Raw genomic sequence first — 26,360 nt, 5'->3', positions numbered from 1 at the left:
CTTTTGGCGCATGTAATTCTATTTTTATAAAGATTGTACCTGTGCCGAAGTCTCTTCGTGTCTGTTTGTCTTTTGCTGAGTCAAAGAATTCGTTCTGCAACTATGAAAACGGTATACCAAAGAGGGAATGTCATGGAACCGAGCCTTATTGACTTGAAAAACCAATGTCATACAATATCGACCCGAACCACTGAAGATTGACAGTAGCTTGAAGAATTGAAAAATAAAGTAGCAGGTATGATCTATTGAGAATTGAGGACAGTTGTATCTTCGAGGATCAATATAAATAGCACAGCATCGACCCCCAACCATCCTCAACATCCTATTACCAATGAAACAGATAATAAGTTAAGAAATAGCAGCTGACATTTAATGGACCGCGCAGCATTGTTCTGCATGTGAGATGTGACGCAAAACATGTATCGGCTAATGCTCTGGAACTCCAGATTGAGATAACTTTTATCTGCTTTGAAGGATGCTGTATTTCCTCAAGGAAACCCGAATCAATCTTCTCCTCCATCAAGGTGGCAGTGCTCTCTGAAACTTGAGCATGCGAGATTCCTCACTTAACGTTGTGAGTAGGAACGCTAAGATAAAATTTTGTGTTCTTAAAGTCATCTAAAAGAGGGTTGTATCCATCCTTGGTTCGTGTCCTTGAAGGTAAGCCAAATTCCTCCATGAATGAAGAAGTATCGAGCTGCAACAGAAAAGGTCACATAGGCAAATCATGATTGTGACAGCAATAATGCAAATTCATTTCAGCAACTAAGGCCAAAAGACAGAATCAAAGAAATCCAACAGAGTATAGCATGCCTTTGGTCACCAAGACTACTTGAATAGATAGGATAGAATAGGATAGCATTGCTTATATATCCTGTACTTATCAAATTTTAAAATGGTGCATGTTGGACAAGACAAGATCAAATATAACATGCTATAATAAATAATGGTAATTTGACAAAGAAAAAAAGCTGCGGCTAAAAAGAGAGCTATGGCCTTATGAACTCTGTGACTCCCTCCAGGCCATGTGACCACTTTGAGGTGGTAGCCATCGTCCTTGAAGATGGCAACCACCTCGCAGTGAAAAGTGACTTTGTCTAAGATCACTGTAGCACCGATAAATATGGAGCGGTTCAGTCTCCACCCTTCACTGCTTGGATAATGCAGTGTCCCTATGTGCAAGTTCTTTCACTCACTAAAGGTACCTAGAGTATGTTGCTGGATTTAGCATATGAACACAGTAAACTATTCAAATGAGTGAAATTATTGTGCAATTGATATCCTACACAATGAAGTTCTACTTTTACTCACATAAAACAATTTCTTCTAGTAGAAGCAGCATTGCTAAACAAGATAAAGTAGCATGAAAAAGCAGTCTCACTGTAATTGTTCTCCTCTTTTTTCCTCGTTTAGAGGAGGATGCATCTTCATGAAGTTTCAGCGACCCTGAACAAAAATGGTCAATCCGTTCCAAAAGCCAAAAGTCAGTAGGGAAGAATATATCAGCATCACCCTGCATGAGAATGCAGCACTGTATTAACAGTAGAATGATAGAATCATTAGCATCCAATCTTTAGTACAATTAAAGTCTTGGACACCAATAAGACTAGTAATACAAGAATTTTCAGTCCTTTGGTCTACCAGCTGAGCTATCCTCACCATTCCTTATCCTCATTTTACTAGACAATTTGGTTCTATGTCAAAACTAATTTATAATATACTAGTTAAAAATACATTTTTTAGTTGATACTTATAAATTACTGTTCTAACAATTAGAATTTCTATATTCTAGAATGAATAGATTCTAGTCCGATTGATTGAGGAAACCTCTCACAAGAAAAATTGTCTTCAGAGTAAAATGACAAGGAACTGTGGCCCAAGGAGCATGGATCAACTTCAGGATATTATCTGAACTGATGCTTGACTAATGTTAGCACTAGCACATTAAAATATACTTTATGCATAGCCAAAGGTGCATAATACTAAATTTAAAAAATTACACCTTTAATTATGCCTAGATCTAAGATTACAGCATCATGTGAAAGTTTAATAACTATTCAGATATTGAAACGTTGTGATTGCTGATTCTGGTGCTCCAAATCATTACTGTACAGATGGAATGAGCATTTCAAAATATTGATTGCTTGGAGTTGTTATTATCACAGCTATGGCCAAAAGATTAAGAGACATTCGAGTATAGCTCATGCATACACAACCAAATACTCAAGGTTGGCATACTAGGCAGATTTCTGAATAATGAAACTAAAAGAACACAAACAAACATTTGGCAAAATTTCCAACACTAAAATGCACATTCCTGAATAACCTCCATTACTAAATTTACCCAATAGGCTTTGGCACCCAAAAGAAGTCACTCATAAGGCTTCTTAAAGCAGGACTACGTTCATTAAGTTACAGCAATCAGTTAATATGATGTCAAGAAGCATTCCATGGTGACAGACTGCTGGGACCATTTAAAGTGATTCTATGAATTACAAACCTTTGCATCCAAATAGCTATTATAATCTGAGCTCCTCCCATCCTTCTGCAGAACAAAAGCCAAAAATGGTCGAACTGTTTATTCCATGCTGTTAATAGAAAGTTTAAACAACCACTCCAGAACTTAAGAAAACTATATGAAAATAGCAATACAAATTAGTGGCTGCCAAAACTTAAGAAAACTATATGAAAATAGCAATACAAATTAGTGGCTGCCAATTACTGCATCAGAGGACAGACCACATGGATCCAAAACACAGTCTGCAGTCTGCTATGCTGTAAATTGGATTGAGATCCGTATAACCATCTTCACAACACTTCAGTTTAGAATTTCATTTCAATATCCTCAGTAAATTTATCAATTGCAGTCCTGCATAAGTTTATAACATCTGTCAATTTTTTTTTACCTACCATAGCATTTCTTCTTACAGTCCCATTATTAGCTCTTTTTTCCCAATGTACTGCATCTTTTGCAGAACTCAAAGAAACCAGTCGCATTATAAGACATACTGATGTGGAAGCCTACGTGAACATCATTAGTCTAGTTCATGGACAAATTATATGAGGAGGCACCACGGTCAAAGCATGCAACACGAGAATCAACTAAGGCAGCATGTGAATATAATGTCTGCGAGAAATAAGAATTGTCACTTGCGACTCGTCTCATAATAGATGCATGGCATGTAGATACAGTTCAATTCGAAGTTCGAAGCACTAAGACAGTCCACAGATAGCTTGAAATAGAATAGAAAAGCATGAGCAGCATCGCAAACAATACAGAGATTGGATGTACCTTTGTTGATACAAGAGGAGCTCTTTCACCAGGTATCCTTACATCAGGTAAGTAACTAAAATCTGAAGCTATCAAAGACATCTTTGGTAGAGCATCGTGTACCACCTCAAGTAGTTTCTGCATATTCGCAAAGGCAGTGTCATTGCCTACTGGGTTTGTCTCCAAGCTAGCAGACTAGAAGTAGAATGAAGTAAACAGCAGAAAGTATGCAGTTATGGTTTCCTACCAAGCAGCCCGTTGGCAGCCAACATCTCCGGGGTCTGGGAAGGATTTTGGACCACAAAGTATCTGCCATTAATCTTACACCACTAGGAGAAGCTGGTTTTTTTGCTGAATTCACGACCTCAAGACAATTCTTGATCAGTGGATCCTCCAATGGCTTATACAATTCAGATAGGGTTTCCCTGCATTAATTTGTTCGCAGAACTTGAGTCTCATCTCCAATACGCACAAAGTGGGAATCTAGGAGCTGATTAAATCCAAGGATTTTGTAGCCCAAACAAAAAAGGGGATAAAAAGGGAATATTATTAAAAAGCAATTACTACAAGAAAGTAAGTAGGTGGACCCAACTTGACCCAGAGAGAACTATGAAACCATATTATCTGTTCTTTCACTTACGGTAGATAATTCCAATCTCAGTACCAAATAGATTTCAGCCTAAACTGATAAAAAGAACAACCAACTATCTGACAGATAAACATGACATTATTTAAACTGTGGAACTTAGTTTGGCCTAATAAAATGTGAAACTGAGTCAAAAACAGAGTTTTGCAGAACTATTACTTTTTTTTTTCCCCAATAATAGAACTGCTCCAGCAGTTGGCCAATCTATTTAATGAACCTCATTACACCCACGTTGTAAAATTAAGTCTTCAAAATAGCAAAAACACATAGCTAGCATGCTACTTGCAATACTCCAACCTGTCATTTTGTTTATTGACCCACACTTCCATCCATGGAGAAATTTGATTTTCTGCATAGATAAGATCATGTGGAAGATTATCAAGGACCTGCAAAAGAAAAGGAACCAACTTTTGCTTAGGTGATTACTCAACAAAGACCAAGGATGTAACTACTGGAAATTAGCAAAAGATAGAGCAAATGCAGGTGAAATAATTCAATTGAAGAAGCTATATATAGACTTTGCAAAGTGAAGAGGGGGCAAAAAGAAAAGAGGTAGTTGCTTGCAGCCAGATTGCAATAAAGAAGGGAACAAACAAATATTGGAAATTACCATTCTTAAGAAGAAGAATCTCATGACTTGAGCAAAAGAGGAGAGAGATACCTCCAAGAAGTCAAGCATACCTCAAGCATAATAACCCAACAAGGTTGTTCTTGACGGTCCCCTGTGACAAAGGCATATGAAATTGGAAAATCATCAAGAAATGATTGATGCATCTCATTTGAATATATAGAGACACATAGACTTGGGGACAGAAGCTTAGTTTAACATAATAGGAAGCACATAAGCTGACAAGCACTATAAGCCAGGATAGCCAACATTGGCACACTATTTATCATCCAAATCCAAAATTCAGGAGAAGAAACAAACAGATCTGAGAAGAATATAACACTCTGTTGCAAAATTTGATCTAGTCAGAAAACACACTTCGGATGCACCAGAAAGCACAATAGGAAAAGATTATGTGCCTTCACCAGAGACACAAACAAAATAGTTCTCTAGTACATTGAGATAAAAAAGCAAAGATCAGTAAGTTGGAAACTGAATATAAGTTCCATAAGGATCTCATTTTAAAATTAGGAAGCCAAGAAAATGTCTTGTCCCTGATGATTTGAGATTGCACAGAAGTTTTATTATACACCAATCTGGACGAATCCCTATCAAAGCACATATGATCTACAAATTTACTCAGTAAACTGACGTAGAATGATATCTTTACGCTATTCTAAATCCCTCACAGCAAACCTAGAAATACTGTCATTCTAATCTCTCTGATCATAATTATTTAAACACTATCCCTGGGATGAGCAACCAATTTCAGCAGCATCAACACAAAATATTATCTAAAGATAGTAATGTTATGCTCTAATCAATGTGATTTGGAAGATGGCATGAGAAGGCTTTATTTTCAATTTTGATTCCTTTACCACTCAGATTTACGTAAAATGTTTCAAGTAGAACAATAGTTGACTCTCATTAAAGAAGTAAAGATCAATCAAAAGAAAAAAGCTTCCTACTTTACCCCATCCACTTCGGTCTGTGGCATCACGGCATTCCACCCTAAATTTTGAAGAGTGGCTGAGGACTTGTCCAACAGTTTCCCTCTGTATCTTTGCCAGGGAGGGACTAATTTCCACAGAGCTGCAAAAGATGTACAAAGTGCCATACTTATTTTATTAATTCCAGATGCAAAAGAATATTCGAAAGAAGGACGCTCAATTCTAGTCGTAAATGTCTGCATGCACATAAAGCAACTTAAAGCACAGACTGACCATACCCATAGGAACACGTTTCAAAGCTAGCCTACCTCACTGAACCAACTTCTTCAATTATTACTTGCAGAAAAAACAATTGTATTTGATGGTTGAACAGCATTTGGAAGCCTAGTGGAACTATTGCATATAGTAAATGCTTGCTTGAAAACACGATGGACTTCAAGAGTGTGAAGAGCATTTTATCCTATCTTTATTTAATAGGATTCATGCCACCAAAGGTTTGTGTGATTCTTTGTCCTGATATGGTACCTTTCATCCATAGTCAACCATCCACTAGATTATAGGGGCTTGTGAAATTAAAGTTATCTTTCCAACTATTAATTGATACTAAAATCTCCACGCTTTTCATCTTTGGAAATGGTTGATGATGAGTTATGGTACAAGCAGAAGAAAACATTTCTGCGTGCATGACCTTGAACTGTAGAGCAGGTGATGATTGCAAGAGGAAATTACATCCAGAGTCATCATTCTCACACACACACAGTTCATCTCAAACTTGTAAAGTACAGACAATCATACGCAAGATATGAACACAAGAGTGTATGTATAGTATGTGTCTGGATGCAAAAGCATTTACAAGATACACACAAAATATACTCTTTCAGTGCAGCCCATTATACACGATTTCAAGAATGAAAAGAATGGTTGTTGCACATACATATAAGTCATACTGTTGTAAACTCTTTCTGGTGCATTTAATTTCATGTAATCCATGATGCCCTTCGCACAAGTTCCTGATCCACCTCCAATTTCATATATCTGAGAATATCACAAAGTGCACATCACTTTCTTATATTAAAGAAGTAAGCAAGTAGATCTAAAGTCTGACAATTAAGGAGAGGTACCGTGTCATCCTATAGCAATAGACCAAAAGATATTCAATACTAATATGTTGAAAACCACAGCGACTTAACTTTGGTTCAAAATCAGGCAGGACATTGCAATGAAACTTTCAGAAGATTTCCAAAGTCACATCAACATAGAGGAAACAAAAGAAAAGAAAAAAAAAACAATTTCATCCATGTCAGGCCATCAACAGAAGTTTCATCCACCCAGGTGTAATGTAACAGAAGTGCTAGTGGCTGAAAACCAGCATCGGATCACTGAGTTAGCAAGTGCCTGTCCCCTTCTGGGACAATAGCTATGTGAAAGCTCTTGCTAAAACTATCCTAGTTGTTTATAGTGCTGTCCAAGGAAAACACTGCTCAGGTGAACGATGCTCTTCAAGTTTGTGACAGATGCACACTTGCATGGAAGATGCACCTGGGGAGAGATAGAGAGAGTCTCCACTCTGCCAGCAGTAGCTAAACTGCACTAATTTCATCCTTTTAGTAAATGATAAGCATTCATAAGCAGCAGTAGGAGTAAGTAAACTGCTTCATTGGGTAATCCCAGAATAGGCAACTCAGAAGTATTTATTGCACATTCAGGTAATCATCAAGTTGCAAAACCTCAAAATGCAAGCAAAATTGCCTCAAATCTGGAAGGTTGAACAGTCAAGCTGCAGTGCTAGTTCCAATTCAGCAAGAAAGAAAACTCTTTAAGCAAGTGAGGAAAGTAAGGAAAGCTATGACCAATTCAAACCCTTCTTTGTGCTTGTAAAATTATAGAAGAAAGCAGGACTCTAAACTACTTTTGTCATGACCATTGTTGTGTAAATTAGGACCTTAACTCTTAAGGCTGTATGTCTTGGTTCACAAACTCAATGACAATAATCATTAATGTCATTGCTATTCTAGGCAGAAAAGATAAGGATACAAAATACAACATTTCCCATGGAAAATGAAATGCCATGAAGCCTGTAAATTCGACACTTAAGTACAAAAATGGCCTTCGATGTTTCGTAAACAGTTAAACTTCTAGCATCTAGCAACAAGAAGAAAGACAAATATGTACAAATAAACTTACTTGCAAAGGAACTGAAAGGTTAGCAGTGCGCATTATGGCTTCAGCAATGCCATGGGCATACCACGGCTACAAGAAGAGAGAACATAATCTAATCAATTTGCAAAATCCACTGGCAAAGAAGATAACCCAAAAGAGATCTAGAGAAGAGCTCCAGATCTGATGTGAATGAGCATGGCATACCATGACGTGAAGAAACTACAAAAAACATGTTTATCAGCATGACAACTAGTCCTAAATCATCAATAAATTCGCAAGCAAAACCAGATAGATCCCCCTGGAGGTTTTTAAAAACCTTTAAAAAGAGAATCTTATATAAATTATGCACTTCACTTCAATAATGGATTCCATACAAACACAATGATGACCATTAGTGACAACCATATGATATTATGTGAAGTGTGAAGTCAGCATCAATTATTTGATAACAGTGATTTGATTGGCAATTCTCACATTGTAGTTCTCAAGCAAAATAGCACACCTCAAAGGGGTACCTTGGAATTCAAGAGGTACAAGTTCCCTATGTGAACGACAGCTTTTCAACATCACTTGCAGTGCCTATTCTATGCACAACTATCCTACCTAATGCCCTTGCATCAATGCTCGATAGATATCCCTTGAAGCCTCTATCTATTGCTTTGACGTATTCACGCCATTAACATTGATTTTGCCTTCATACCACTAGGATATCAATCTACTACTGCCTAAGGGAGAGTGGAGTTGCTCAGCTGATCCAAATTACCACTCGAAAACTAAGCTTCTATGACGTCGGCCACTGAGATTAAAAACAATCAAACACTAAGACCAAATCAAATATGTCTAAACTTACTAACCTCACATGATCATGTAAATACCACATTCACCCAAGCCCAGCCTACTATAACCATTAGATCATGTGGGCACCACGTGTGACCCATCAAATTCAATTAGTGAGATGTACTGAGCTCACATGAATCTAGTGCATGCTAGAAATTTTTCTTTGCATACTTGTGTGTGAATTATCACCCAGCCTCACCCTCCAAACACTAGGCACACAACCCTTACCCTAGAAAAAATTCATAGAGCATCGTGAATATGTCAACACAAGTTTTACTTAATATACCTTGAAAAGCTCGACAGGAGTAAACCACGAAATATCACTTTGCCTGTAGATTTGATCCAAATGCTCCATGTAATCCTTCCTGCCTAGAATTACAATATGTCAGTATATGAACAGAAAGACGGTACCCATATTTATCATATTTTGTTTCCTTCTTGATATTACTATGTTGATCTTCTAACCATTGCGAGGAATAGCATAATGACTTAAGTTATTAAGGAAGTAAATTGAGTAGTTGAAATAAGACAGTTGAAAAGCCATGCATTTGTTTTTTTTTTTTTTAACCGGCCCAAAGATAGAGTAGTAAATCAAACTATCCCACCACCATCAAGAGACACAGCTTCATCTATCTAATTATCATAGGATGAAAAAAACAGCATGACCAATACTCTGGTCAATGTAACTGATCTCCGAAGACCAGTTTGTGATTTAACTTCATATGCCCCTACGGAGAAATACATGCACGTAATCAGAAGGATTGATAACAATACCATTGAAAGCCCGTGGTAAGACAGGCTTCAATCTACTGCCCATATATAACATTCCAAAGCTTTTATACGTTCTCCATCATTCGAGCGAGTAAGTGTTGGATAATTAGGTTTGACTCGAAAGGCTGCCCTATATATTAAAGTTAAAATCCATCTTCCTCAGTTCATTCTGCCACTTGCCTTCACAAAAAATAACGAGTAACTTAACCATGAGAAAGCTCTAATCAATAAATACCTAAGCTTTTGACAACACCATCACTTTCCAGCCAACCAACAATAACCATATCATCGGAAAGGATACATATGCAATTTCTTATTCAACCGCCTTGTACACAACGCATTGCACAAGGAACAGAAGGATCTCCTGAGCAACCGAGAATCGAGGACTGCAAGCAAATAGTTACCTTCGAGCTGATTGAACTTAATGCTCCTCCCCAGCATGCCGACGGAGGCCGACCGCTGAGAGAAGTAACCATGCTTCGGGTCGTACAACGCCGAGCGTATGAAATCTCGAACCTGCACGAACGAAAAAAACCACGTGAATCCGGCGGACGGCGACGAAGTTCGACGGAATAAGAAACGCAGAGCGATCGGGAATGCGGTCTCACGAGGACAGGCTCGTCGCCGACGACGCGAGTGGAGAAGGGGGCACGAAGCGGAGGAGCTGAGACCTCGCATGGAGTCACTGCGCAGAGAGACGAAAGTCAGAGACGGAGAAGAGAGAGAGAGAGAGAGAGAGAGAGAGAGGAGAGGACCTTGACGGGTGCCGAAGGAGAGAGGGAGGAGGCGTTTCGCGGCGGGAGTGCGGCGGAGCACCGTCGATCGGAGGCGCCATCGGAACATCCTCGGCGGCGACGGCGGGGTTTACGGCTCTGCTCGCAAAACCTCTCCCCACCCTCTGACCCTTTTTCTTCATTTGTCCTTTTCTTTTGCGTGATTTTAAGAAAATAAGCACGAATCTCACTTATTACAAAATATTCAATTCGGGCATATGTTTATTTTCATTTTCCAAAAAAATCTTACTTATCCACCTTTTTGCTAATTTTAAGAGTACCATTGAAAATCTAAAATTATAAAAGTAAAAGATGCGTGACTACTTCAATGTTTAGTTGCTTTGAAATGTTTTAATTACATTGTTCTAAAAGAAATTACAATTGGGAGAAGTGCAAGATTTTCTTAAGAAGCCAAAAAAAAAAAAAAAAAAACTCTAAAAGAAGAAGATGACGTTATGTGTATGAGCGAAAGGATGTATCATTTTCAAGTGTTTAGGTTTCAACATAAGCCAAACTGTATGATAACATTACTAATCATACTATAATTCCAAGTAAAAGGTTTCGAAAAATGTAGCTTTTAAAGAGAGTAAACCTTCACTTATAAGACCATGTCATAAGCTTTTTCATCGTACTATAATTCAAGGAAAAGTAGAAAAAAAAAGAGTGAATCGCTGTCCTATTTTTGCATATCTAGCAAATAGACAAACGAAGATAAAGCAAAATTTGGATTTGTTTAATGAAAAATAAATTATTTGAAAATGTTTTTTTTAGAAATTGTCACTTAAGAAAAAATATTTTCATCATTCATGAAATAATTAGATATAAATATTGTTGATAATGAAAATAATTTTCATTGACTAACTATTTCAAGCGTTATAAATGATCATTTTTAGAAAAATATTTTTTTAAATTATTCATTTTTCTACGAAACACACGGAGTCTTGAGGTTAGATTGATGTATAGGAAGCATGTCAAAAAGATTTTAAGGTCGAACGAAGGCAAAGTGAATGTCAAATTATATTCCTTTCTTTTCTCCTTAGTGAATTGGCATAACTAATTACACTAATTTGCGCACAAGGAATCCCTGCCCCATAGTGCCTTAACCTTTTTTTTTTTTTTTTTGCACCAGCATAGTGCCTTACCTTGAACGTGGCAAAGTTTCCCCGTGAAAAACGCCTAGCATTGGAGAAAATGACAAGGACTACTATTGTTTTGATTACTGGATAAATCGGATCCATGTTGATATACTAATCTCGTGATTGAAGAAAGCCCACGGGGTCTACTCAGGCTAAAGATTGTATTTACCTGAAAATGTCATTATGTTAAGGTTCTAGCCGTTTCTAAAAAATATAATATTTTTAGAAAATATTTTCTAAGAAGTTATTTTCTAGAAAATAATTATATTTTTCGATGTTTGTTTGAAACTTGAAAATGAGTTAGAGTTAGAGTTAGAAAATATTTTCTCTATTCAGTAAGTGAAATCTTTTCCTCCATGCACCAATGTCAATAATTTTTTTTTGATATTATATTTTTAAATTGATTTTATTAATTATATTGTATTCTTTTCCTTCATGCACCAATGCAAATTTTGATTTTTTGCATGAAAAGCCCAAAAATAGTGTTAATTTCAATTTCGCATTGCCAATTTTTTTAAAAAGAAACAAAATTTGATCCCTTAATTGATATTTTCGTGACAAATAACTATAATGTTGACTTTTGATCAACACTATGTTAAAAAAATTGAAGATTTTCAAAATCTCCAAATCATCATTTTTTTCACCTTAATTTAACTTTGGCATTATCAATTTTGCAAAAAGCAATTTAGAACCAACTTTTTCCCAATTTGTGAATTTTGGTTCAAAATCAACCAAAAACAAAATTAGTTAATTTCTAGTCATTTTGTAGAAAAATGTCCTTTACAACATTTGATTACAAGGTTGTCCCATGTTCAATTTTCAAGCCAATTTTCAGATTCCAAGCAAAAAGTACAAGTGGAAGGGGAACTGAACTAGTTGCTGATCTCATTGATTCCACGCACTCGAATGGAAGTCATCCCTTGTTCTTGCATTCTTCGATGTCCGTGTCGGTACAAAGAATCCTCAATACTCCCATCAATGCGACCCTCCTTCATGATCAACTTATTTGGACGAGACACCTTCGGTACCTACACGTTAAAAGTTGTTATCATTTTGTCAACAAACTCTCAACCAATACATAAACCCTCCTCCTCTTACACTAACCCGCCCCGTTGTGGAGGAAAATTTGGCACATGCGTATGGCTCAAGCTTAAGGTTTTTCTCGGTTAGCATGCAAAAATGCACTTGCTACAAAATCAAACCTCTATCAACGCCATATCATTTCGAATCCCTCACATTCTCTCGCAATAATTACGTCCCAAAATCCATAGAGCACCTATTTTTCTTACGCCCTTGGACCAATGATATTTGGAATCATGAAGAAATTCGAATCGGATATCACCTACCTCGGTTAGCAGATTTGATGCCCTGTTGTTGACAGAGCTTCCCTCCCACAAGCGGCTCCAAATTTTGAAGTGATCGCTCACGTTCTGTGGGAAATCTGGCGCCATCGAAATAATGCTGTCTTCCGTCAGATTCCACTAGATCCGCTTCAAGTCGTCAATCTTACCCAAAGCACCATCTTCAAGAATTTACAGCCCTCGCCACAGAACACCCAAAACACTCTGGTCAGTCTCGATAATGTATGGAAACCACCTGTTGAAGGCTATATAAAGTGCAATATTGATGGGGCTTTTCGACAAGAATCAGAGCAAGGATCCATCGCTTGTATTTACCGGGATAGTCAAGGCATATTACGGGATGTGCTTACAGATCCGTGCCTGCCCGATCCGCATTCCAAGCCGAGATCTATGCCCTCATATTTGCTCTTCAACGGATGATCCGGGAAGGGACTCCCGCTTCATCGTTCGGTGATCGAATCGATTGCCTTAAGTTGGTGGAGATCATTCGTATGAAACAGCAGCCGCCATGGAAGGACCAACACCTCTTCGCTATCCTCAGTGATCGTATGCTACAATGCCCTAATCTCTCGATACAGCATATCTGGCGTCAGGCTAACCTAGCAGCCGACTGGGCTGCTAAAGCCCGCAAAGATCAAGGCCCACCCATCAACTGGCTTCTTTTCCCTCCTGCTATTTTCCTATCTATTCTATCTTCTGATGCTTCGGATCTAGCTTGTAATGTTCCTTAATATAATATAAGTTCTCTTTCGACCAAAAATAAAAATAAAAAATCACGAATGAGTCCATTTTCTTAGAGGCAACTCATATCAAATATCAATCTTGACAAGTTCACATCAATCAATTTGATTTGCTTGACTTAACTAATCAAAGGTTTACAAAATCAAGCGAACTTAGTCCAATTGGTGTGATTCAACTTAATCCATTCTAAGCTAGGGATCAATTTGATCAATTAAGATTCAATTTGACGATAAAACTTCATTTTCCTTTAGGGGTCTGCTCATGCAATCATATGAGGGTCAAATTGTGTGCATTGAAGTGTCTCAAGACCAATTAATTAAACCAATCGAATACTTTTCAAGTCAATTAGTTTCAATTGAAATTGGCAATTGGGAAAAAAAATCGCAAAATTTACATTAATTGAATGAAAACCCCCAATTCATGAGGCAATTCAATCAAAATAAAATTCATATCACCCATGAGGTAATTGGACTAAATTAATCCCACTTGTGATGTTAGTGATGACTTCGACTGAGTTGAACCGATTGGATTTGGGTTGTATTATTCCAATTTGGCTCATTTCTTTGATAACTGATTCCTCAATTCGAATCCCTATTTAAGACTGCGAGGGATAGACTAAGGATCGGTATGTTAGTAACGAAGACATGTCATGACTCAATCATAGGGATTGTTCACAAGTTGACTAGCTAATTAGGGGCCATGCAATTCAGAATTAGGGTTGCGATAAACCAGAGCAATCGACCATGAAAAGACAGCTCAACCACAAGAATCGCTGTAGATGACCACATACCATCACAAGTTAATCAAAGGACTAGTATAGATTGAGTCAGCTCAAGTATATACGATCGCGAGTGACATCGTACGATCGATGTATTGATTGCGAATAACCTTAATCCAATCCCGAATGACCATGAGTCAAGGCAGGCTGATCGATCATATTCGATTATATGACAATCGGGGGTCATTTGTGGATCGAATAAGCTCAACTAAAAGTCATGCATAAAACTCTAAACAAGTGTCGAACTTAGTTCGAGTCTGATCATGTGAATTCTGCTAATGCCACCTAAATTCACGTAGGTCACGTTAAAGTCGTTTTCGATTGAAACTTAGCTATAATCCTTGGTTTAATTGCGAGTATCAACGATAGATTTTATCAAGTCATTCATTTCCAATTAAAATGATTTTAGTGAGCCTAGTAGTGCATTAATTTGGGAAATGTGCTAATTTAAGGATACATACTTTAACGGACCGAAAGATGAGGTCAATTTAGCCTAGTAAGATATAAATTGAGGTGAGTCAAACTTTGTTTGGCCATGGACATAGGGTAGGCACCACTTTTTAGGATAGGAGGAATGAACCAAATTGCCCTTTGAGTCTAGTCAATAATTGAAGTCTCAAGAAGCAATCCTAGCTCTTGATCTTGGGTAAGGCACATGACTAAATGGATGGCCAAGATTGCTTCTTGAACCCCAAGTTTAGGGTCATCATGATGGGGAGTACAATAATTCAAGGAGCAATTAATGCTTGAGAGACAAGCTTTCCCTTCAAGCTTCTTCTTCTTCTTCTTCTTCTTCTTCTTCTTCTTCTCTCTCTCATTCCCTCATTCAATTGACTCCCCATCCCTCTCCTCTATCTCTTTTTCTCTTCCTTTTTCCTTCCTTTCCTTCACCATTTGACCGCCCACGCCCCTTTGCCCGTCCGCTGCCTACTTGGACGTCTCTGCTATCGTTGCTCCTCCATGAGTCACATTGAGCTACCTACTACCCGTGTCGCCCCGTGCTACCATCGCTGGCTGTCCATTGTTGTGAGTTGTTGCCGTTCACTCGTCGTCCTCGAGCCACCATGAAACATTTCTCGTCTCGTCTTGTCTCAATTGTTAGTAATTAGCTTTCCTAAACATCAGCTAGGCTGTTGTATTATGCGACTTGGATTTAGGATCGCCTTAGTGCCGTAAGATTTTACTAGGTTGAGGAATTCATGTTATTAATTTTGCATGGTTTTTTCATGATATGCTTGAACTATATAGTTCAAGATTGAACAAGGAACAATTATGTGAAGGTTGAGATTGCTCGAGTTTGGTGTAAGTTGTAGAAATGATTCATTTAGGCTAAATTTGCCGTGGTTGATGTTGTGGACCATTTACTATTACTACTTATGCTTGATCTTCATACTTGGACGCCATGAATGGTTGTATGAGTATTATATGAATGATTTTTATATATAGATGTCCATAGGTCATGGTCAATGCTTGAATTCACATCAAGTTGTTGAATCTAGAACGGCATTGATTCTTGGATGTGCGTTGAAGTGCGTCGGGCCAGATCATTCTCTTGGGTCGGCAATATTAAAGCGTATCATTCGATCCGGGTTTGACCTAAGCCAGCACTCAAGCATCAAGGGTCAAGCCACGATTCTAGTTTTGTGTATTAAGCTATGTCTTGTAGACCCACTTGACGTCTATGATCTTTTTGTCCTCGAGACGATTGATGAGCTCCCAAGTTTCATTTTTCTCAATTATCTCAACATACTTTATTGTCGCATATACAATAAGTCATGAGTTACACATTGTTTGACATACCCTTGGGGCATTAATACTTGGACTAATATGAGAAAGATAAAACTGATTACTTGAATGCTTGATTCGTGTTATCATACAAGGAACACCGTCACCGATGGATTTCGTGATGATACCTCCAAGTCAATAGGATGCCTCGTTAGTGAGAATGAGATGATGTTCCCACGTCAACTGGATGTCCCCATGCCAATAGGATGTTGTTCGCGGGATGTGTTATAATTAGAACTATGCTCAATGGATTTTGGATGCCATGCTCGTAGGAGTGAGACGATGTCTCGGAGGTTTCCAAAAGAGCCGTGGGGTTTCGGCTATGTGTGATTAATAATTAGACTTGAGATAGTGTGGTAGTATAGGATGCTATGTAATTCTCAAGATGCTAAATGTGTGTGAAGTATTTGAGTGCTATACGCATACTCTGAAAGTGATATTATGGCTTGCATATGTTTGACATGGACTTTTATGATATGCATGAGACCCGTGCATGATTTAAATGTTATTTTAATGACTTAGAAGGCATGTGCATGAAGTATCGGACACCGGAAGTGCCAAAATTTAGCATGAAGGGACACTAAAGTGCTAAAAGTTAGGAAAGTGACAGTTAAGTGCCAAAATTGGAACAAAATGGATCATTTAAGTGCCAACGGTGAGAAAATTTGGCTAAAATAATTACGTGGCAATTTTTTCAGCGAAGCAAATGCAAAACGATGTTATTTTGCACTCTTACGTGGCTAGACAAGTGCAAAATGACGTTGTTTTGCTGCTGACATGGATAAATAATTAATATAAAAATTAACTAAACTAAATTTAAAACTAAACTTATTTAAGAGAGAGAGAGAGAGAGAGAGAGAGAGAGAGAGAGAGAGAGAGAGAGAGAGAGAAATGGAGATTTGGGTGAGGGCTCGCGAGCCCTCTCCTTCCGTCGCCCGGGCTCGCGGCCCTTGGCTAGGGCTTGGTAACCCTGGTAGGCCCTTCCCCCACCGTTGTCGACGCTTCTCAGCGACGGTAGGGAGGCGGCGGCGAGGCATAGCCCTTTAGCCACTTGCAACTATCTTCCTTCTCCCCTTTTTTTCTTAAAATTTTAAATTTTAATTTTTTATAATTTAGTTTAATTAATTTTTTTTATTAAAATTCAAATCCATGCCAAAACGACGTCGTTTTTGCATTTATTTGTTATGTCAGTTCTCCGGCGAGTTATGTAGTTGAGCAAAATTAACAAAAAATTGACACGTAGGATTTCTAGCGGTGTTCGCTAGAGGTGGCATTCAAATATCCCATTTTTCAAAAAAAAAGCAACACTTCAGTGTCATTTTCCTAACTTTTGGCACTTAACTGTCCCTTTATACCAAGTTTTGGCACTTGGGGTGTGCTTTTGCCCACGTGCATGCTATGATCGACCTTGTTATGAATTGAGAGGCATGTGGATATCCTGAAGGTTGTTGTTTGAGTCTCGAAGGCTGTGATAATGTTGTGGATGCTAGTATCCATCACGTGTGAATATTCTGGCTATTATTTGCATTAATTGTGACATGTGTGGATTTGTATGCCTTTGATTAGGACTCGAGAGATTTAGGTTGAGGTTAGATCTCTTCATTTATAGTTAAGGCAAAATTTAAGCCAACCAACAATAAATACCTAAGCTTTTGACAACACCATCACTTTCCAGCCAACCAACAATAACCATATTTTCGGAAAGGATACATAATGCAATTTCTTATTCAACCGCCTTGCACTCAACGCATTGCACGAGGAACAGAACGATCTCCAGAGCAACCGAGAATCGAGGACCGCGAGCAAAGAGTTTACCTTCGAGCTGATTGAACTTGATGCTCCTCCCCAGCACGCCGACGGAGGCCGACCGCTGAGAGAAGTAGCCATGCTTCGGGTCGTACAACGCCGAGCGTATGAAATCTCGAACCTGCACGATTAGAATCCCACCAAACGAAAAAAAAAAAAAAACCACGTGAATCCGCCGGACGGCGACGAAGGTCGATGGAATACGAAACGCAGAGCGATCGGGAATGCGGTCTGATGAGGCAGGCTCGTCGCCGACAACGCGAGTGGAGAAGGGGGCACGAGGCGGAGGAGCTGAGACCTCGCATGGAGCCACTGCACAGAGAGACGAAGATCAGAGACGGAGAAGAGAGAGAGAGAGAGAGAGAGAGAGAGGACCTTGACGGGTGCGGAAGGAGAGAGGGAGAACGCGTTTCGCGGCGGGAGTGCGGCGGAGGACCGTTGATCAGGGCGCCATCGGAACATCCTCGGCGGCGACGGCGGGGTTTACGGCTCTGCTCGCAAAACCTCTCCCCACCCTCTGACCCTTTTTCTTCATTTGTCCTTTTCTTTTGCGTGTTTTCAAGAAAATAAGCACGAATCTCACTTATTACATATTACAATATATTCAATTCGGCCACGTTTATTTTTATTTTCCAAAGAAATCTTACTTATCCACCTTTTTGCTAATTTTAAGAGTACCATTGAAAATCTAAAATTATAAAAGTAAAAAATGCGTAACTATTTCAATGTTTAGTTGCTTTGAAATGTTTTAATTACTTTGTTCTAAACGAAATTACAATTGGGAGAAATGCAAGATTTTCTTAAGAAGCCAAAAAAAAAAAAAAAAAACAATCTTAAAGAAGAAGATAAGAGAAATATTCACCAAAAACCTCAAATTTTACTCAAAGTGACAAATTTATCTTAAACTTTTTTTTATGACATTAAAAACCCTAAACTTTACTAACCGTGACATATTTACCCCACCAGGGCATTTTTGTCTTATTTGTGCTATTTTTCCTTCTTTTTTTTTTTTTTTCTTTCTTCTTCTTCTTCTCTCTTCCCTCCGTCGGCCATGGCGGCGAGCCTTGCCTAGGTGTTGCCTCACCAGATTCGGTGAGGGCGGCCTTCGCCTGGGCCGAATCTGGCAAGGATAGACCTTGCCCGAAGCTTGCGAGGGCCATCTTTGCCAGATCTGGCACCCCTCGCCCTCACCAGCATCGGGCGAGGGGTGCCCTATTTGGCAAGGGAGGCCCTCGCCTAACTCAGCCAAGGGCTGCCCTCACTTGAATCCAGCTTCCCTCCACATGGCCAGCAAAGGGAAGATAGAAGAAGAAAAAAATAAAAGATAAAAATGCCGTAAATATGTCACGTGGATGTTTAGAGTTTTTGTGTCACGAAAAAAGTTTAAGGTAAATGTGTCACGGTTAGCAAAGTTTTGGATTTTTCATGTTACGAAAAAGTTTGAGGTAAATTTGTTACTTCAGATAAAGTTTAGAGTTTTTCGTGGCTTTTTCCCTTAATGTGAATGAGTGAAGTAGTAATATTTTCAAGTGTCTAGGTTTCAAGATAAGCCAATATGTATAATAAAATTACTAATCATACTATAATCCCAAGTAAAAGGTTCCGACAATATAGCTTTGCAAGAGAGTAAGCCTTCACTTATAAGACCATGTCATAAGCTTTTTCATCATATTATTATTCAAGGAAAAGTAGTGACTGATAAAAAGGAAGAGTGAATTGCTGTCCTATTTTTGCATATCTAGCAAATAAATGAACGAAGAAGATAGAGCAAAATTTGGGTTTGTTTAATGGAAAATAAATTATTTGGAATTTTTTTTTTAGAAATGATCACTTAGAAAAAAATATTTTCATTATTCACAAAATAATTAGATATAAATATTATCGATAATAAAAATAATTTTCATTGATTAACTATTTCAAATGATATAAGTGATCATTTTTAGGGAAATATTTTTTAAATTATTCATATTTCTACGAAACACATGGAATCTTGAGGTTAGTTTGATGTATAGGAAGCACGTCAAAAAGTTTTTAAGGTAGAATGAAAGCAAAGTGAATGTCAAAATTATATTCCTTTGTTTTCTCCTTAGTGAATTGGCATGACTAATTACACTAATTTGCGCACGAGGAATCCTGCCCCATAGTGCCTTACCTTGAACGTGGCAAAGTTTCCCCGTGAAAAACGCCTAGCAGGAGAAAATGACAAGGATTACTATTGTTTTGATTACTGGATAAATTGGATCCACGTTGAAATACTAATCTCGTGATTGAAGAAAGCCTACGGGGTCCACTCAGACTAAAGATTGTGTTTACCAGAAAATGTCATTATGTTAAGGTTTCGATCATTTCGCAAAAAATATAGTATTTTTGGAAAATTTTTCCAAGAAACTATTATTTAGGAAAATAACCATATTTGTTAGTGTTCGGCTGAAATCTGAAAATGAGTTAGAAAATATTTTCTCTATTCAAGTAAGGGAAATCTTTTCCTCCATGCACCAATGTCAATATTTTTTTTTGTTATTATATTTTTAAATTGATTTTTAATTACATTGTATTTTTTCCTCCATACACCAATGCAAATTTGATTTTTTGCATGTAAAGCCCAAAAATAGTGTTAATTTCAATTTTGCATTGTCAATTTTTTTTAATTGATCCCTTAATTGACATTTTCGTGACAAATCACTATAATGTTGACTTTTGATCAACACTATGTTCAAAAAAATTGAAAATTTTCAAAATCTCCAAATCATCCTTTTTTCACCTTAATTTAACTTTGGCATTATCAATTTTGCAAAAAGCAATTTAGAACCAACTTTTTCCCAATTTGTGAATTTTGGTTCAAAATCGACCAAAAACAAAATTAGTTAATTTCTAGTCATTTTGTAGAAAAATTTCCTTTACAACATTTGATTACAAGGTTGTCCCACGTTCAATTTTCAAGCCAAATTTCAGATTCGAAGCAAAAAGTACAAGTCCTCAATTTTGACACTAATTAGGGGTTTCAATAAGTTCTTCATAATTAAATCACGAACGAGTCCATTTTCTTAGAGGCAACTCATATCAAATATCAATCTTGAAAAATTCACATCAATCAATTTGATTTGATCGACTCAACTAATCACAGGTTTACAAAATCAAGCCAACTTAGTCCAATTGGTGTGATTCAACTTAATCCATTCTAAGCTAGGGATCAATTTGATCAATTAAGATTCAATTTGACGATAAAACTTCATTTTCCTTTAGGGGTCTGCTCATGCAATCATATGAGGGTCAAATTGCGTGCATTGAAGTGTCCCATGCCCAATTAATTGAACCAATTGAATACTTTTCAAGTCAATTAGTTTCAATTGAAATTGGCAATTGGGAACAAAAATCGCAAAAATTACATTAATTGAATGAAAACCCCTAATTCATGAGGCAATTCAATCAAAATAAAATTCACATCACCCATGAGGTAATTGGACTAAATTAATCCAACTTGTGATGTTAGTGATGACTTCGATTGAGTTGAATTGATTGGATTTGGGTTGTATTATTCCAATTTGGCTCATTTCTTTGATAACTGATTGAAAATTTTTGCGATTATATGACATCCTCGATTCGAATCCCTATTTAAGACTGTGAGGGATAGACTAAGGATCGTTATGTTAGTAACGAAGACAAGTCATGACTCAATCTAGGGATTGTTCATAAGTTGACTAGTTGATTAGGGATCAGGACAATTCAAAATCAGGGTTGTGATAAACTAGAGCAATCGACCATAAAAGGACAGCTCAACCATAAGAATCGTTGTAGATGACCACATACCATCACGAGTTAGTCAATGGACCAGTATGATTGAGTCAGCTCAAGTATATACCGATCGCAGTGACATCGTACGATCGATGTATTGATTGTGAACGACTTAATCCGATCCTAAATGACCGTGAGTCAAGGCAAGCTGATCGATCATATTTGATTACATGACAATCGAGGGTCATTTGTGGATCGAATAAGCTCAACTAAAAGTCATGCATAAAACTCTAAACAAGTGTCGAACTTAGTTTGAGTCTAATCACGTGAATTCTGCCAATGCCACCTAAATTTGCGTAGGTCACGTTAAAGTCATTTTCGATTGAAACTTAGCTACAAATCCTTGGTTCAATTGCGAGTATCAACAATATATTTTATCAAGTCATTCCTTTCCAATTAAAATGATTTTAGTGAGCTTAGCAGTGCATTAATTTGGGAAATGTGCTAATTTAAGGATACATACTTTAAACGGACCTAAAGATGAGGCCAATTTAGCCTATTAAGATATAAATTGAGGTGAGTCAAACTTTGTTTGGCCATGGACATAGGGTAGGTGCCACTTTTGGATAGGATAGGAGGAATGAACCAAATTGCCATTTGAGTCTAGTCAATAATTGAAGTCTCAAGAAGCAATCCTAGCTCTTGATCTTGGGTAAGGCACATGACTAAATGGATGTCCAAGATTGTTTCTTGAACCCCAAGTTTATGGTCATCATGATGGGGAGGACAATAATTCAAGGTGCAATTAATGCTTGAGAGATGAGATTTCCCTTCAAGCTTCTTCTTCTTCTTCTTCTTCTCCTTCTCATTCTCTCTTTGATTCCCTCATTCGATCAACTCCCCATCCCTCTCCTCTATCTCTTTTTCTCTTCCGTTTTCCTTCCTTTCCTTCACCATTTGACTGCCCACGCCCACTTTGCCCATCCGCTGCCTGCTTGAACATCTCTGCTATTGTTGCTCCTCCATGGGTCACATTGAGCTGCCTTTTGCCCGTGTCACCCCGTGCTACCATCGTTGGCTATCTTGTGAGGTGCTGCCGTTCACTTGTCATCCTCAAGCCACCACTAAACACCCCTCATCTCGTCTCGGTTGTTAGTAATTAGCTTTCCTAAATGTCGGCTAGGCTGTTGCATTATGCGACTCGAATTTAGGATCGCCTTTAGTGTCGTAGGATTCTACTAGGTTGAGGAACTCATGTTATTAATTTTTTTAAATAGTTTTCTCATGATATGCTTGAGCTATATAGTTCAAGATTGAAAAAGGAATAATCATGTGAAGGTTGAGATTGCTCGAGTTTGGTGTGAGTTGTACAACCATCAATATTAACATTATATTGATCATAGTCAATATCTAACATTATAAAACCATTCGATACATGACCTGAACCATAATAAATTGTTCCAAACAAAATATTAACATAAGCACCATGAAAATTCAATACATAACCTAGGCTAAGAAGAACAACTACGGAGATCAAGTTTCATTGAATATCTGGAGTGTAGAAGACATCATGTAGGAATAGACTTCGACTACCACGTAAAATTAATTTATATGTGCCGATACCCTTCATTTCAATTCTTGAATTATTCCCAACATATATCTATCTTCTTCCAAGCCGTATCTGACGATATTCCACAAATGCTTCTCGATCTCTAGTTACGTGATTTGTTGTTTTTGAGTCTACAATCCACATTGGATGAGATTCAATAAGCATCATAGTGCTAGAAACAAAAGTATTACATGAAGTAATGGAGTAATAGGATACATCTTTCGGTTTAGTGCATTCACGAGCAAAGTAACCCATTTTGCCATAATTGTAGCACTTCATTTTGGCCTTGTTATTCTTCCCACCACACTTTTTGCGTCGGAAGGTCTTAACCTTTTAGAGGTCTTAGCCCTTCTAGGTGCTTGATTAGTGTTCTTCCCTTTGTTGTTGAATTGATGATTCCTTTTACGCTTGAAGCCCTAAACTTTGTGCAACCTTAATTCAGCAACATAAGCATGGGTAGAGGATCTCGTAGCATCTAGGCACTATTTTCTAATTCCAAATGACACATAATATCATCAAAAGTGACAATATTCTCATTATGCATCATATTGATTTTCATATGCACCCAATTGTCAAGAAGAGACCTTATAATAGCCTGAAACAACTTGTTTCATCAGTAAGGAGTGACCTATCGATTTCAACTCACGAATCATATTTGACATCTCCCGAATATGCTACCTCATTGTTACATTTGGGCACTTTCGGTATGTGTTAAACTTGATAGTGAGTCTCCTCAACTTAGTGGCAGATGTACTTCAAATTTATCTTTTAAGGCAACCCACATTGCTTGAGCTTTATCATAACTTTCAAACTTACACATTAGATCATCTTGCATACAACTCAGCAACGTGATGTGAGCAATGTTATTTTTCTTTTTCCAAACTTGATAGGCTTTTGGATCTCTATTGTGTTGAGCTGAAGTTCCACGCTTATGTTCATCCATGTTGTGGTTGAGGGTTTCCAAAACCTCTTGCTCCTCAAGGATGTACTGAACTTTTCGGTGCCAAATATCATAATTGTCACCATTCAGCTTCTCACCCTTATTGAGGTCAGCTACAATGGTCTTGGATGCCGAAACCATAATCAATTTGTTATAGCACATTGACATAATAGACGTAGAATCAATACTAGCACATTTTTCAGAGTAACACACATATTTAATTTACAATAAAAACAAACTAAATTAATGATAATTCAACAAAAGATACAGAAACGAAAGTTCACTATATTCCCAATCAGCTCCTATGTACGATTGTTCTATTATCATTAATAAGTTTAATTTGCACAAATTTTAAGTTCTAGATGAGAATTCTTTTGAATTCTACCAACCTACGAACTCCCACTAGAAAAAATAATTACATGACTTTATGTAATTTCTAAAATTTTCTATTAACACAAAAGCATAGCATAATTTGAACCAACATACAAAAAACAATCATGCTGCAACTACAATCACTACCATAATTCAACATGTAACGGAAAAATAAGGATTTCCTACCATTGTTCGAATTTTTTTAGAACTAGAAAATTGCAAGTATATTAAACTATATACATGCTACCATCGAACCAACCTCTACATAACATATATGACATCATTTTCATATAGGCTAGCTACTGTATTTCCTAAAATATAAGAAAATACAAGTTAAAAATGAATAGACTATGCATTTATACCCTAAAAATACGTGTACTTAGGGTTTCATACACAATTTTATATATTTATAAAACTCAACAAATAAAAAATAAATATACTACAGTGTAGAGCTCAACAATACGAATCAAAAGCCACCGACCACGCTCCAATTGGAGCTCACACGCGCCCATATGCGCCGCCTGAGTGTGTGATGCACGTGACGCATGTGCTAGCGAGCCAAACGGCTCCTGGCCGGTCCAACCGGTCCAATCAGGTCCAACCAGCGACCGGTCTGACTAGTTTGACCACCCGACCAGTCCACCGATCCAATCGGTTAATCGATCAATGGCCGGATTGAGTCGGATCTCGGGTTGGGTCTCTATACGGGTTGGGTCTCGGGTCGGGTCGCCGGTTGACAATCGACAGGCCAACTGTGCCGGCAGTGACGTCATCGCTGACGTCATCCAGCGGTTATCAATTGTTGGATGACGTCTTGATGATGTCAGCACGCGTCGTTTTGTTGACGCGTGCATGATGCTCACGCACTGGCATGCCCAGCGTGTCGGCGCGTGGCTCCCATGCACAGTGACTTTGGCCACGCATGTGGGCGCATCCGTTGTCTTCCGGTGGCGCTCTACCCATCGTCGGACTCGTCTCGACAGTACTTTTATCCTGTATGTTTAAAAATCTATTTTGGCCAAAAAAAATATTCTGAAAAATGGCCAAAACTGTACGGGTGTACGCAACCCCGAACCCGTTCTTCACTTTGGTTCATTTTTGACGATTCAAATTGCAATTCCAAATAGTGAACATTCAAACAATGTAGAATTCAATCTCTGTTTCTGATGTCAAGTGGTAAATGAGAAAATTTGATGAAAAAACAAGGCAGAAATCTCAACCTGGTTCTGATACCAATGTTGGAAGAAAGTCGGCGGAAGACGACTTACCTATTTCCGATGCACAGTCAACAATTTACCCCGGAACGATCGTTGAATTGCGGATGAATCACGAACAATATTACCTCATGTTGGTCTAAATGTAATCACAAAGAAAAACATCTGATTTCCACGACGTAAATGCCAATTGTTCTCGTAAAGAAGAAATGGAACACCTTCGTTTTCTTTTGATGGAAAATGGAACAAGAAAATGAGAGAATTTTTGAGCGTATGTTCTGCCAACTGTCTCAACGGTTATCTTTAGGAGTCTTTTATATGACTCCCTCATACCCTTTCAAAAGGTGTCTTTCCATCGTAACATATCAAGATGAAATGGTGCGTTTTGATTGCACCTCATCATGAATGTAATAATTAAGTACAACACATGTGATATGCTTACGAAGCATATCCTCTTTTAATTACCTCTTGAGTACTTACAAAGAGTGATGGATGAAAGTTGGACCACTTGGACACTATTAAAGAATAGATAAGTTCATGGATCAAGTTAAAAAAAATGAGTCAAGAGTATTGAAATGAGTATCGACAATTTGAAGGACCAAAATCTAATAGCTCTCTGACTAATCTCATGCCTGGTCCTAATTGATAAAGAAATCTAACCAAACAAGACAACAAATTGAATGCTTATCTATAAATAGGTAGATAAAATATTTTTAGGATTTCGTATCTTGAAATTGGGGAAATGAATTAAATTCACCAATCGCAGAACGGGACGTGGGTAGGTTTAATTGGAGGCGCAGCCCTATAAATCGCTGTTAATCCCTACTCAAACATGTGCGAGTGCGAGAGTCAATCTCAAATATATACGGCG

The 26,360-nt window shown here is 37.8% G+C and overlaps 1 protein-coding gene across 2 annotated transcripts; it reads right to left on the bottom strand.

The window, feature by feature from the left end:
• Window positions 1-128: 128 nt before the first annotated feature.
• LOC104414334 lies at window positions 129-10,158 on the bottom strand. 2 transcript variants are annotated; one of them, XM_010025404.3, is made up of 14 exons: window positions 9,998-10,158; window positions 9,851-9,927; window positions 9,647-9,758; window positions 8,758-8,840; window positions 7,659-7,724; window positions 6,409-6,509; window positions 5,498-5,616; window positions 4,599-4,639; window positions 4,215-4,303; window positions 3,519-3,696; window positions 3,293-3,409; window positions 2,501-2,545; window positions 1,382-1,513; window positions 129-697 (listed from the first exon to the last, which is right to left on the bottom strand). In XM_010025404.3, exons 1-14 carry the CDS (start codon window positions 10,083-10,085, stop codon window positions 563-565), a joined length of 1,383 nt encoding a protein of 460 aa, XP_010023706.2. In that variant the 5' UTR covers window positions 10,086-10,158; the 3' UTR covers window positions 129-562. The 2 variants fall into 2 exon arrangements, with proteins under 2 accessions (XP_010023706.2, XP_010023707.2); XM_010025405.3 differs by lacking the exon at window positions 129-697 and having other exon boundaries at window positions 2,501-2,588.
• Window positions 10,159-26,360: the final 16,202 nt, after the last annotated feature.

Source organism: Eucalyptus grandis, chromosome 8 (genome assembly GCF_016545825.1).
Source record: "Eucalyptus grandis isolate ANBG69807.140 chromosome 8, ASM1654582v1, whole genome shotgun sequence".
NCBI classification, from domain to species: domain Eukaryota; kingdom Viridiplantae; phylum Streptophyta; class Magnoliopsida; order Myrtales; family Myrtaceae; genus Eucalyptus; species Eucalyptus grandis.
The sequence above is the reverse complement of the archived record's forward strand: the minus strand, read 5'-3'. Positions and strand labels throughout refer to the sequence as shown.